The sequence below is a fragment of the Lagenorhynchus albirostris genome, chromosome 6 (assembly GCF_949774975.1).
Source record: "Lagenorhynchus albirostris chromosome 6, mLagAlb1.1, whole genome shotgun sequence".
In the NCBI taxonomy this organism is placed as follows: domain Eukaryota; kingdom Metazoa; phylum Chordata; class Mammalia; order Artiodactyla; family Delphinidae; genus Lagenorhynchus; species Lagenorhynchus albirostris.
The window spans coordinates 18,951,002-18,966,026 of record NC_083100.1 but is presented as its reverse complement, the minus strand read 5'-3'; the positions used below and the strand labels follow the sequence as shown (position 1 = coordinate 18,966,026).

The 15,025-nt window shown below is 41.3% G+C and overlaps 1 protein-coding gene across 2 annotated transcripts in view; it reads left to right on the top strand.

Moving 5' to 3' along the window:
• Positions 1–15,025, top strand: part of LOC132522091 (sterol 26-hydroxylase, mitochondrial) — a 43,291-nt gene that overhangs the window by 27,008 nt on the left and 1,258 nt on the right. For both annotated transcript variants that reach the window (XM_060152089.1, XM_060152091.1), the window contains exons 2-5: positions 10,017–10,207; positions 13,618–13,817; positions 13,942–14,139; positions 14,292–14,464. In XM_060152089.1, coding sequence (XP_060008072.1) covers positions 10,017–10,207; positions 13,618–13,817; positions 13,942–14,139; positions 14,292–14,464 — 762 coding nt within the window. The remainder of the gene's footprint in view (positions 1–10,016; positions 10,208–13,617; positions 13,818–13,941; positions 14,140–14,291; positions 14,465–15,025) is intronic.

Sequence of the window (15,025 nt, the reverse complement as noted above, 5' to 3'; positions counted from 1 at the left end):
GTATCAATTTACATTCCCGTCAACAGTGTAAGATGCTTCCCTTTTCTCCACACCCTCTCTAGCATTTGTTGTTTGTAGAGTTTCTGATGATGCCATTCTAACTGGTGTGAGGTGATACCTCATTGTAGTTTTGATTTGCATTTCTCTAACAATTAGTGATGTTGAGCAGCTTTTCATGTGCTTCTTGGCCATCTGTATATCTTCTTTGGAGAAATATCTATTGAGGTCTTCTTCCCATTTTTGATTGGGTTCTTTGTTTTTTTAATATTGAGCTGCATCAGCTGTTTATATATTTTGGAGATTAATCCTTTGTCCGTTGATTCATTTGCAAATATTTCCTCCCATTCTGAGGGTTGTCTTTTTGTCTTGTTTATAGTTTCCTTTGTTTTGCAAAAGCTTTAAAGTTTCATTAGGTCCCATTTGATTATTTTTGTTTTTATTACTCTAGGAGGTGGATCAAAAAAGATCTTGCTGTGATTTACGTCAAAGAGTGTTCTTCCTATGTTTTCCTCTAAGAGTTTTATAGTGTTCAGTCTTAAATTTAGGTCTCTAATCCATTTTTTTCTTTTTAATAAATTTATTTATTTATTTATTTTTGGCTGTGTTCGGTCTTTGTTGCTGTGCACGAGCTTTCTTTAGTTGTGGTGAGCGGGGGCTACTCTTCGTTTTGGTGCACGGGTTTCTCATTGTCGTGGCTTCTTTTGTTGCGGAGCACGAGCTCTAGGCACACGGGCTTCAGTAGTTGTGGCACATGGGCTCAGTAGTTGTGGCTTGCGGGCTCTAGAGCTTAGGCTCAGTAATTGTGGCGCACGGGCTTAGTTGCTCCGCGGCATGTGGGATCTTCCTGGACCAGGGCTCAAACCCGTGTCCCCTGCATTGGCAGGTGGATTCTTAACCACTGCACCACCAGGGAAGCTCTCTAATCCATTTTGAGTTTATTTTTGTGTATGGTGTTAGGGAGTGTTCTAATTTCATTCTTTTACATGTAGCTGTCCAGTTTTCCCAGCACCACTTATTGAAGAGACTGTCTTTTCTCCATTGTATATCCTTGCCTCCTTTGTCATAGATTAGTTGCCCATAGGTACGTGGGTTTATCTCTGGGCTTTCTATCCTATTCCATTGATCTGTATTTCTGTTTTTGTGCCAGTACCATATTGTCTTGATTACTGTAGCTTTGTAGTATAGTCTGAAGTCAGGGAGTCTGATTCCTCCAGCTCCGTTTTTTTCCCTCAAGACTGCTTTGGCTATTTGGGGTCTTTTGTGTCTCCATATAAATTTTAAGATTTTTGTTCTACTTCTGTAAAAAATGCTATTGGTAATTTGATAGGGATTGTATTAAATCTGTAGATTACTTTGGGTAGTATAGTCATTTTCACAATATTGATTCTTCCAATACAAGAACATGTTATATCTCCCCATCTGTTGGTATCATCTTTAATTTCTTTCAACAGTGTCTTATAGTTTTCTGCATACAGGTCTTTGCTCTCCCTAGGTAGGTTTATTCCTAGGTATTTTATTCTTTTTGTTGCAGTGGTAAATGGGAGTGTTTACTTAATTTCTCCTTCAGATTTTTCATCATTAGTGTATAGGAATGAAAGAGATTTCTATGCATTAATTTTGTATCCTGCAAGTTTACCAAATTCATTGATTAGCTCCAGTAGTTTTCTGGTGGCATCTTTAGGATTCTCTATGCATAGTATCATGTCATCTGAAAAGAGTGACAGTTTTACTTCTTCTTTTCCAATTTGTATTCCTTTTATTTCTTTTTCTTCTCTGATTGCCATGGCTAGGAGTTCCAAAACTATGTTGAATAATAGTGGCGAGAGTGGACATTCTTGTCTTGTTCCTGATCTTAGAGGAAATGCTTTCAGTTTTTCACCATTGAGAATGATGTTTGCTGTGGGTTTGTCATATATGGCCTTTATTATGTTGAGGTAGGTTCCCTCTCTGCCCACTTTCTGGAGAGTTTTTATCATAAATGGGTGTTGAATTTGTCAAAAACTTTTTCTGCATCTATTGAGCTGATCATATGGTTTTTCTTTTTCAATTTGTTAATATGGTGTATCACATTGATTGATTTGCATATATTGAGGAATCCTTGCATCCCTGGGATAAATCCCACTTGCTCATGATGTATGATCCTTTTAATGTGTTGTTGGATTTTGTTTGCTAGTATTTTGTTGAGGATTTTTGCATCAATATGCATCAGTGATATTGGTCTGTAATTTTCTTTTTTTGTAGAATCTTTGTCTGGTTTTGGTATCAGAGTGATGGTGGCCTCATAGAATGTGTTTGGGAGTGTTCCTTCCTCTGCCATTTTTTGGAAGAGTTTGAGAAGGATGGGTGTTAGCTCTTCTCTAAATGTTTGATAGAATTCACCTGTGAAGTCATCTGGACCTGGACTTTTGTTTGTTGCAAGATTTTTATTCACAGTTTCAATTTCATTACTTGTGATTGATCTGTTCATATTTTCTGTTTCTTCCTGGTTCAGTTTTGGAAGGTTATGCTTTTCTAAGAATTTGTCCATTTCTTCCAGGTTGTCCATTTTATTTGCATAGAGTTGCTTGTAGTAATCTCTCATGGTTCTTTGTGTTTCTGCACTGTCAGTTGTTACTTCTCCTTTTTCATCTCTAATTCTGTTGATTTGAGTCTTCTCCCTTTTTTACTTAATGAGTCTGGCTAGTGCTTTATCCATTTTGTTTATCTTCTCAAAGAACCATCTTTTAGTTTTATTGATCTTTGCTGTTGTTTCCTTCATTTCTTTTTCATTTATTTCTGCTCTGATATTTATGATTTCTTTCCTTCTACTAACTTTGGGTTTTGTTTGTTCTTCTTTCTCTAGTTCCCTTAGATGTAAGGTTAGATTGTTTATTTGAGATTTTTCTTGTTTTTGAGGTAGACTTGTATTGCTATAAACTTCCTTCTTAGAACTGCTTTTGCTGCATACCATAGGTTTTGGACCGTCCTGTTTTCATTATCATTTGTCTCTAGGTATTTTTTGATTTCCTCTTTGATTTCTTCAGTGATCTCTTGGTTATTTAGTAACGTATTGTTTAGCCTCTATGTGTTTGTGTTTTTTATGGTTTTTTTCCCTGTAATTGATTTCTAATCTCATAGCGTTGTGGTCTTGATATGATTTCAGTTTTCTTAAATTTACTGAGACTTGATTTGTGACCCAAGATGTGATTTATCCTGGAGAATGTTCCGTGCACACTTGAGAAGAAAGTGTAATCTGCTATTTTTGGATGGAATGTCCTATAAATATCAATTAAATTTATCTGATCTATTGTGTTACTTAAAACTTGTGTTTCCTTATTAATTTTCTGTTTGAATGATCTGTCCATTGGTGTAAGTGAGGTGTTAAAGTCCCCCACTATTATTGTGTTACTGTCGATTTCCTCTTGTATAGCTGTTAGCAGTTGCCTTATGTATTGAGGTGCTCCTATGTTGGGTGCATATATATTTATAATTGTTATATCTTCTTCTTGGATCGATCCCTCGATCATTACATAGTGTCCTTCCTTGTCTCTTGTAACATTCTTTATTTTAAAGTCTATTTTATCTGGTATGAGTATTGCTACTCCTGCTTTCTTTTGATTTCCATTTGCATGGAATATCTTTTTCCATCCCCTCACTTTCAGTCTGTATGTGTCCCTAGGTCTGAAGTGGGTGTCTTGTAGACAGCATATATATGGGTATTGTTTCTGTAACCATTCAGTGAGCCTGTGTCTTTTGGTTGGAGCATTTAATCCATTCAAGTTTAAGGTAATTATTGATATGTATGTTCCTATTACCATTTTCTTAATTGTTATGGGTTTGTTTTTGTAGGTCCTTTTCTTCTCTTGTGTTTCCCACTTAGAGAAGTTCCTTTAGCATTTGTTGTAGAGCTGGTTTGGTGGTGCTGAATTCTCTTAGCTTTTGCTTGTCTGTAAAGCTTTTGATTTCTCCGTTGAATCTGAATGAGATCCCTGCCGGGTACAGTAATCTTGGTTTTAGGTTCTTCCCTTTCATCACTTGAAATATATCATGCCAGTCCCTTCTGGCTTGCAGAGTTTCTGCTGAGAAATCAGCTGTTAACCTTATGGGGGTTCCCTTGTATGTTATTTGTAGTTTTTCCCTTGTTGCTTTCAATAATTTTTCTTTGTCTTTAATTTTTGTCAATTTGATTACTATGTGTCTTGGCATGTTTCTCCTCGGGTTTATCCTGCCAGGGACTGTCTGCACTTCCTGGTCTTGGGTGGCTATTTCCTTTCCCGTGTTAGGGAAGTTTTCGACTATAATCTCTTCAAATATTTTCTTGGGTCCTTTCTCTCTCTCTTCTCCTCCTGGGACCCCTATAATGCAAATGTTGTTGCATTTAATGTTGTCCCAGGGGTCTCTTAGGCTGTCTTTATTTCTTTTCATTCTTTTTTCTTTATTCTGTTCCACAGCAGTGAATTCCACCATTCTGTCTTCCAGGTCACTTATCCGTTCTTCTGCCTCAGTTATTTTGCTATTGATTCCTTCTAGTGTAGTTTTCATTTCAGTTATTGTATTGTTCATCTCTGTTTGTTTGTTCTTTAATTCTTCTAGGTCTTTGTTAAACATTTCTTGCATCTTCTTGATCTTTGCCTCCATTCTTTTTCCGAGGTCCTGTATCATCTTCACTATTATTATTCTGAATTCTTTTTCTGGAAGGTTGCCTATCTCCACTTCATTTAGCTGTTTTTCTGGGGTTTTATTTTGTTCCTTCATCTGGTACATAGCCCTCTGCCTTTTAATCTTGTCTGTCTCTCTGTGAATGTGCTTTTTGTTCCACAGGCTGCAGGATTGTAGTTCTTCCTGCTTCTGCTGTCTGCCCTCTGGTGGATGAGGCTATCTAAGAGGCTTGTGCAAGTTTCCTGATGGGAGGGGCTGGTGGTGGGTAGAGCTGGGTGTTGCTCTGGTGGGCAGAGCTCAGTAAAACTTTAATCTGCTTGTGTGCTGATGGGTGGGACTGTGTTCCTTCCCTGTTGGTTGTTTGGCCTGAGGCGACCCAGCACTGGAGCCTACATGCTCTTTGGTGGGTCGAATGGTGGACTCTGGGAGGGCCCACTCCCAGGAGTCCTTTCCAGAACTTCTGCTGCCAGTGTCCTTGTCCTCAGGGTGAGCCACAGCCACCCACCCCCACCCCCCACCTCTGCAGGAGACCCTCCAACCCTAGCAGGTAGGTATGGTTCAGTTTTCTATGGGGTCACTGCTCCTTCCCATGGGTCTCAATGCACACACTACTTTGTGTGTGCCCTCCAAGAGTGGAGTCTCTGTTTCCCCCAGTCCTGTTGAAGTCCTGCAATCAAATCCCGCTAGCCTTCAAAGTCTGATTCTCTAGGAATTCCTCCTCCCGTTGCCGGACCCCCAGTTTGAGAAGCCTGATGTGTGGCTCAGAACCTTCACTCCAGTGGGTGGACTTCTGTGGTATAAGTGTTCTCCAGTTTGTGAGTCACCCACCGAGCAGTTATGGGATTTGATTTTATTGTGATTGCACCCCTCCTACCATCTCATTGTGGCTTCTCCTTTGTCTTTGGATGTGGGGTATCTTTTTTGGTGAGTTCCAGTGTCTTCCTGTCGATGATTGTTCAGCAGTTAGTTGTGATACTGGTGCTCTCTCAAGAGGGAGTGAACACTCATCCTTCTACTCCACCATCTTGAACCAATCTCCCCAGGGCCCCACTCTTATTTAACCTTAATTACTTTCTTAGATGCTTCCTCTCTAAATAGAGCCACACTGAAGGTTAGGGCTTCAACACATGAATTTGGGGAAGATGCAACATTCAGGCCATCAAAGATGCTATTGTAGTTGTATATTAGAACTATTCTCTTAATTTCCTTTTGAGATTTTCCTTCAGCCTTTTAAAATTAATGCCTACCCCAGTGGAGCCACTGTTACCAGTTTCCTATGTATCCTCTTCCCTGCTTCTTTTCTGTCTCTGTCTCATAATCTTTGTATTATCTGCAACTTGTTTTTCTTCCACTTGATTCACTGGCAATTGCTAAATATTTATTAAGTGTCTCTAATGTGTTTAGCAGTGTGTTAAACAGTATGGGAAGTATAAAGAAGTACGACAAGGTTCCTGCCCTTAAAGATTTTCAATCTAGTTGAAGAGACAAGATATGTACAAAATAATTAGGGAATAGTTTATAAGCATATGTAATCAAGTTCTCAGCTGTGTGGCTTATGCCCTAGGATGTAAATAAACTGTCTTAAGAGTAGGTCACAGCAGTATCCCCAGCCCCAAGATCAGTATAGGAGGAATAGCATATGAGCTCAATAAATGCATGTTGGATGAATTTAACACTGTCCGTCTTTGGAATCTCACCTGGCAGAGGCTAGCTCCCATTCATCTTGGAAGATGATCCCTAGGGAACTCTGTTCTGCAAAGGGGCACTTAGCACCTATCTGAAAACCTTGGGGCTCTCTAACTGGTTCAGATTACAGCCTAGTGGTAGGCTCACAGACATAGAACACATTTCTCAGCAAGTGCTCTGGTGTCTTTCTAAAATAAGTTCTTACATAAATAGATCCTTGTTAAGTTCCACCAAGTAAACTGAGGAGTATGAAGGAAGAGGGAAGAAAGCATGGCCTAGGCATGGGGGGAAATGTCCCAGAAACTTCCAAACTGACAGCCAGGAAGTGGTGCCAGAGGCTTTGGGTTCCAGGCAAGAAGCTGGTGCCCAAGGAAAGGTTATTAATCTAGTTCTTTAAAACATGGTTTTTTGCCCCGATTCCAAGATCAAGGTAGAAAACTTGAAAAACAAATCACAGTGTAAAGAAGAAAGTAAACTATCTATAAACCATGACTCAGAGATAACCATTGTTTGCATCATTATAAAAACATTGCATGTAATTTTACATGAGCTTAACAGAAGGAAAAGAAACCAAACTTCAGATAAATATTTCTTCAAAGTGAGATATTATTTCTTAAAAGGAGTCTTCTAAGATTAAAGAATTAAGAGACATTTTAAGAGGTTGGGGTTATTACAGAAGTTCTCAAGCTGGGGTGATTTTGCCCCCACCCCCCAGGACATTTTGGCAATGTCTAGAGACGTTTTTGGTTGTCACAGCATGCTGTGGGGTTGCTGCTGGGGTACAGTCTAGGGGTGCTGCTAAACAATCTACAATACACAGGACAGTCTGCCACAGCAAAGAATCATCTAGCCCCAGATGTCAGCAGTGCCATGAGAAACCCTGGGTTACAGCAGAGTTCTGCTGGGTTTAAGCAGCACATTTTAAAAAAAATATTTATTTGTTTATTATTTATTTATTTTGGCTGCATCGGGTCTTAGTTGCGGCATGCGGACTTCTTAGTTGTGGCATGCAGACTTCTTAGTTGTGGCATGAGAACTCTTAGTTGCAGCATGAATGCGAGATCTAGTTCCCTGACTTAGGGATCAAACCCGGGCCCCCTGCATTGGGAGCGCAAATGCACTGGACCGCCAGGGAAGTCCCTTAAGCAGTACATATTTTTAAAGAGCCTAAGTTTGTTTTCAGTTAGTAAGGCATAGTCAGCTTTCTTGGGGATCAGTGGAGTAAGGAGTTGTGAGCATGGCCTCCAGCCAGGTGGTCTGAGTTTGAACTCTGACTCTGCCACTTACTGGCAAAGTGACCTCGGGCAACCTCTTTGGGCCTCAGTTTCCTCATCTGCAAAACTGTGGTAATGTTACACCTACCTCATGCAGCTGTAGTGAGGGCTGAATGAGCTAGTATAAGCAAAGTGCTTGGAACAGTGTCTAGTTTATGCTAAGCTCCACAGAAATATTATTATTATTATATTAATATAATATAATATTATTATTAATATATATATAATATTATTATATTATATTAATATCTTAAACCAAACTAGAAACACAACTTAAGCTTACTTTTAGGTTAATTCTCCTAAGGAATTTAGTAGAGAAAAATAGACATATAAGTATTCTTTTCTAATGGAACCCTTAAGAAAAATAAACAAAATGAGTGCAGCGAGGGGCCACTTACAAATCTAAGGAGTATATACATACATGAATTCAGAGGTTCAGCAAGTCTTTCCTGCTTTCTGGAATTACTTGATCAATGGCAGGTGACTTATTGCTTCAGAAAACACTTCTTTCCCCCTTTAGATTAAAAAGTTTGAATACATTCTCATAGTTCAAAACTCAAAACAATATACCAATAAAATGTCACACAGTCTCACTCTCACTGCTGTCCTCCCCACTCTCCCATAGGTAACCACTTTAATTCATTTCTGATGTATCAGTCCAGTGTTTCTCTACGAAAGCAAATGCAAATGCTATGTATTCTTATTTAGCTCCCCACGTTTTTCCATTCAACAGTCTATCTTGGCTATCTAGCTATCTTTCCATATTACAATCTATCTTTCCATTTTAGCACACAAGGAGCTGCTTCATCCTCTTTTAAGGTGATATAGTATTCCATTATGAAGATGACCCACACTTTGCTTATAAATATTTTGTAATTATTAATAACTATTAACAAATTGTCCTCCATGTAGGGTTGTGTCATGTTAGACTCCCACTGGCAATGTCTGAATACGCTTATTTTCCTCCAGGTATCACAGTCGTTCTCAGACAATTAACCATTCAAAATTGTACCACACTGGCAGGTATTACTGGGAGGTAGAAGTGGGAAACAAGGCTAAATGGACGTTGGGGGTTTGTCAAGGCTGTCTTCCTGGGAACAGGCAGAATCAGCCATTAGTTCAGGGTGGATTCTGGGCAATTGGGTAATATATGAAGGGCAATCAGGTTGCACTGGTCCTGGGAGAACCCTGTATTTAATGCTGACAGTAAGACCCAGTAAAATTGTTGTTTTTATGGACTATGAGTTCTATAATTTGAATAATAGATCTCTTCTCCATAATTTTAATGTTTCTTTTATAGAAGCCTTTTGGCCTAATTTCGATACTGAAACAGATCTAATCCTCTTAACACTTATTCAGTAAAAGGATTAAGTACTTGGGCTTCCCTAGTGGTGCAGTGGTTGAGAGTCCACCTGCCGATGCAGGGGACACGGGGTCGTGCCCCGGTCCGAGAGGATCCCACATGCCGCGGAGCGGCTGGGCCCATGAGTCATGGCCGCTGAGCCTGCGCGTCCGGAGCCTGTGCTCCACAACGGGAGAGGCCACAACAGTGAGAGGCCCGTGTACCGCAAAAAAAAAAAAAAGATGAAGTACTTGGGAGACCACTATGCTTCATTTTCTTTCAGTTTGTAAGTATAACTTAGCCAGTAAATTTAATCTTAGTATTTCTGGATTCTTTTTAAGTTTTACCCCCACCAAAACCCAAAATACATTATTTTCTCCCTTATTTTCAACAACTATAAAAACATCATTGCAATGTCAATTTCATAGATGCTATGGGTCTCAACTGTCATGTGCTGTAGAAATTCTAAGATAAAATATTTGAGAATTGCATTCCTTAACATAGCTAATAAAATTTTTTATTAAAAAAATTCATACCACATAGTTTACTTCATATTTACATCTTGACTTTCTCATTCAGCTTCTGTTTTTCCTGGAGTTTCTAATTGTGTTTCTTTTTTCTTGTTGGTTACACGAGATATTTATCTTCGTCTCCTTGACAGCAAGCTGCAGGAGATTTAAATGCTTCTATGAAGGAGTCGTAGACATTCTACTATACCTCATTAAAGGGCTCAGTTTCCCTAAAACCCTGGACCCCAAATATCTATACCTCAACATACCCCAGTTTCCCAGGTATCCCATTTTTCCAAAATTTCGTTCCTCCAAGACCTCAGTTCTGCCAGTTCCACCAGATACTCATTACTCTCAATATTCTAACTTCTGTGTAACCTTTTTTTTTTTTCCAGTGTTCTCCTTTCGAGACTACAGGCCATCCCAGCACCTACCTCCTACACAATGTGCTTTTGCCCAGCTCACTTGCTCTGGTGTGGCCATAAGACACTCCCTTATCCTGCTTCCTCTCCAGGAAGTGCCGGCCTAGCTAGGCCATGGTTATTCAGCTTTGGTTGAACTCCACAGGTGCTGAACAAGGCCAAGTATGGTCCAATATGGATAAACCGCTTAGGGCCTCAGATCCACGTGAACCTGGCCAGTGCCCCACTCCTGGAGCAAGTGATGCGCCAAGAGGGCAAGTACCCAGTACGGAACGACATGGAACTATGGAAGGAGCACCGGGACCAGCAGGGCCTGACCTATGGGCCCTTCACCATGTGAGCTGGGGCCTGAGGGACCGGAACAGGCCCCCAGGGGGCCAAGCCCAAGGACAGTGGCACTGGGCAGCCAGTGGATAATGGGCAGGGTAGGATCTCCCTGTGTCCTCTGAGCCTGAAACTCGTCTAGAAAGTGGTGGTTGGGTTGGGCTGAAGCCCATGGACCATTCATTGGCTTTTCCACTAATGTATCGTATGACTATGAACAAGTGAATAATTTCCCCTTCCTTGGGCTTATGTTTCTCGTGTGTAAAATGGGAAGCTTGGATTAGAGTATCTCCAAGATATCTCTAAGAACTTTCAAGCTCCATTGTCCTATATTATGGTTGAAAACATACCAACTCAAATCATAATGGGACATATTTACTTGTAGTTGAAAAAACATCATCACCATACTAGTTGGGAGGGCTCAATTTAATTAAAAATATTTTCCAAGTTATATATTATATGCTTGTTGTTGGTTATAACTTTCATGGATGCTCTCCACTCACAGAGACAGATGTAGGTTTTAGCCTTAAAGTTATACCTAGAAAAGTTAAGATTATTTTGGCAGTGACAAATTGAAAGATGGGCTGAGTGTTATTATATATGCATATATCAATTAAGGTAAATAATTGAGAATCATTGGTGATTCTCAGTGCCACGGCTTGTAATTGGATAGATTACAGGCTTCTTTTTACTATAGTATGTTAAAAGAGCTCCAAGAACAATGAGTGGCTTTTGATTTTCCCTAGTTGCTTGATATCCATGTTTTTTAAAGTCATTTTTTAAGGGATTAAAGTTGATCCTGGTGGTGGAAGTAGTAGCAGCAACACTGATGATAACTAAGTATGTGTTTATAACATGCCAGGCATCAGGCTAGTCTCTTTACATTTATTATTTCATCTTATCTTCACAACAAACTCATGAAGTAGATAGTATTATTATCCCCATTTTATAGATGAAGAAACTGAGGCCTAGAAGGGTTTTTGCACCACTTGCCAGAAGTGACACAACTAGTGAGTAGTGGAATAGATCTCTCTGATTCTGGAATGCAAGGACCTACTGCCATGACATGTTTGGAAAGGAAATGGACTGGTTGGAAGGTTCATTTTATCTGTCTTTGATGCTTATACATTCATTCTGTCATTGCATGTCTTTCTTTCTTTATTCCTGGTTCCTTCACAGGTGGGTGGTTTCAGAGCTTAATTTCTGGGCCCTTTTTTCAAGGTTCTGGGAAGAGAATAGAGAATGTTCTTCAAGAGCTCTTTAACCTGATGTCTGACCCTGAGGGCAAGATTTGTGTCTCAGGTATGCTCTACAATATTTGAGACCCAAATCTTGCCAGGGGAGTAAATCCTGGAAGTTAATTTTTTATGGTGACGGATGGTAACTAGTCTTATTGTGGTGATCATCTCGCAATGTATACAGATATCAAATCATTATATTGTACACCTGAAACCAATATAATGTTATATGTCAATTATACCTCAATAATAATAATAATAAACATTTGGGTCTCACAGGTTTTCACAGGTCAGGCCATCATTGGACTTGATTGCTCAGGTTTAGAACTGGAGCTAAACATGATATATACCCCTTTGTGATCTATCTATAACTGTTTACTCTAAAGCCAGTTTCCTAAATATGTTATACCATATATGTCTTTAAAAGCTATTTTGCTAACCTGTGATAACCTTTTTTGTTTTAACATATATGTTTTTTAAATCTCATTTTTTGAGTGACCGTCGTTTCCCCAAGAAATATTTTAACAACCACAGAAAGTTTCAGATTTAAGTCCTGCAGATCCTACTGTTGGAAGAGTTTTACTCTTGGAGAAGCACCTAAAACCTGAAGTTCCAATAAATAGGTCTATTCTGGTTTTTATTTCCTTTCCAACAACACTTTTAGTTTATCTTTTTTTTATATAAATTTATTTTATTTTATTTATTTTTGGCTGCGTTGGGTCTTTGTTGCTGCGCACGGGCTTTCTCTAGTTGCAGCGAGCGGGGGCTACTCTTTGTTGCAGTGCACAGGCTTCTCATTGTGGTGGCTTCTCTTGTGGAGCACGGGCTCTAGGCTCGCAGGCTCAGTAGTTGTGGCACTCGGGCTTAGTTGCTCCACGGCATGTGGGATCTTCCCAGACCAGGGATCTAACCCGTGTCCCCTGCATTGGCAGGTGGATTCTTAACCAGTGCGCCACCAGGGAAGTCCCTAGTTTATCTTTTTGCAGGTTTTCCCCAACATAATAAAGAAAATTCCTGGGGTTTGAGGTTCATTTATTTATTTATTTAGCTTGTTTTTTGAGGTTCATTTAAATAAAAATATATTTTAAAAATTTATTGAAGTGCAGTTGACTTATACTTCAAAATAAAAAACCTGAATTTTGCTTTCAGACTTTTTAAATGTTTTCCTTTTTAAAATACCTTATTGGTTTTTAAAATTCAAAAGTCTTACTTATTGGAAAAATTCCATCCCATCCTCCTAAGTAATTCTCATCAGTAATTTGGTGTGTATTCTTCTTCCCTGCTTTGTGTTGAAACATGCAAATATGCATGTGTATATGTAGGATTTCCTCTCTTCCTCTTAAAACTGTACCATATTATACTTATTACTCTGCAACTGGCTTTTAAAAAATTGACCCATACCCAGCTTGCTTAGGAAAGGTAACAGGTTTGGGAGACAGCTGAAGGTGGCAGCAGCCCCTGAATATTAAGCTCCTGTATGGGAAGCATGTTTCCACCCACATGAACATCCCTGCCTAACTGGGGTGAGGCCCAACCACCTACTGGATGGCTATGGCAAGAGAGCCTGGAGATCAGCCTGGTAGCTCACTCTGTCCCCTTGGCCTACGGAGCTAAGCAGAGCACAAAGGTCCAGAATCTGAGCACCCCAAGAACCCTCATTTGCTCCTCCTTTATTCCTCATCCTCCACACAGAGGGACTGGAACCACCGTAGCGCCATAGCTCATTTCACATACAGAAGATTCTGGAGTTGTATCATCCTAAGATAATCACAGTAAACATTCATTAAGCATTCACCATTTGCCAGGCACTGATCTAAGCATGTTAATTATTCCTGCTAAGATAGGCACTCTTATTATTGCCATTTTACAGAAGGGAAAACCGAGGCACAGAGGATTTAAGTCACCTGCCTAAGGTCACTCAGCCAGTCATCATCTGACCTGTGATTTGACCCTAGACAGACTCATTCCAGATGCCCACCTTAACTACTTCCTTTATGCTGTTAGTGAGATTCTGAAGTTTTGTGATTCAAAGATTCTGTTATTTGAAAGTTTGTGATTCTTTAATTCTAGGTCTAGGAGTCTGAGATTTTCCTCGAGTCCATAGGGGTCTCAGGGTGGGAAGATACCATCTAATCCAATCCCCACAAGATACTTACATTGGTGTCTCTCCTCCATTCTCTACAGGCAAGGACATCAGTGGTACCGGCTCCGCCAGGCTCTGAACCAGCGGTTGCTGAAGCCAGCTGAGGCTGCGCTCTACACAGATGCTCTGAATGAGGTGATTGAGGACTTCATGACTCGACTGAACCAGCAGCGGGCAGAGAGCGCCTCGGGGGACCATGTGCCCGACATCGCTCACAATTTCTACTTCTTTGCCTTGGAAGGTACCCCTGTGGGGAGAGGGGCTGGGTGGGCGTGAGTCGGGTAGGTTGTGCTCTCCTCCTCGAAGCCCCCTGGACTCTGTGTGCCATGGCCCTGCCTCCTGTGACGGCCCCTGTGCACCGCCAGCTGTTTGCTACATCCTGTTTGAGAAACGTATCGGCTGCCTGGAGCGCTCCATCCCGCAGGACACCGAGACCTTCGTCAGATCTGTCGGGCTCATGTTCCAGAACTCGCTGTACGCCACCTTCCTCCCCAAGTGGACTCGTTCCCTGCTGCCCTTCTGGAGGCGGTATCTGGATGGCTGGAACACCATCTTCTCTTTTGGTGAGGAGTCCAGGGAAAGAAGTTGGGGCGTGGGTCCCAGGGCCTGTGAGGTAACAGCCCCCTCAGGACCCTCTCCCGGGATCTTCTCTCTTGGTCCTTGGGAGAGCATGACTTTTGACCTCATCCTCCCCTGTTCTCCGTTGTCCCCACAGGGAAGAAGCTGATTGATCAGAAATTAGAGGAGATAGAGGCCCAACTTCAGACAGGGGGCCCAGAGAAGGCCCACATATCTGGTTACCTGCACTTCCTGCTGACCAGTGGACAGCTCAGTCCTCGAGACGCTGAGGGCAGCCTGCCCGAGCTGCTCATGGCTGGAGTAGACACGGTGCGTGAGAGGGGCAGGCGAGGAGACCAGGGCCTCCCAGCTCCCATCCTGAGCCAATTCCCTACTCTACCCCACCTGAGCCTGACCTTCATCGGATACCCGCTTCTCTCTCTCTGTAACGTGGATGTAGAGCTGGAAGGAAAACAGGGTGGTCATTCAGCCTGGTGGAGGCGGGCAGGGAGTGGTCCTTGTGTAAGAGGGATTCCCTCACGCCCTGGAGCCTCTGTCAGACAGGTGGGAAGTTTCATGTCACATCTAACCCACTCCCTTGTGCTGTCAGCTAAGCACAGAGTTGAAGAGCTTGCCCACAGCACCTTCTTAGTGGGACCTCTTTCCTGTCCTTTCGTCACATTGGATTTCTCTGTCACAGTCTTCTCTGCTGTTACAGTGCAGTTCTCCATCATATTGGTCCTTAGCCCACTGTGAAGTCACGTGGAGCGTGGAGGGAGAGCCCCATGAATCCCTGAGTCTAATCCTGCCACACTCGTGGCAAATTAATTTTTCTCCCACATTTTGCACGCATGCACTCACACACCCTCCCACCACCTTAACTGGCCTCTT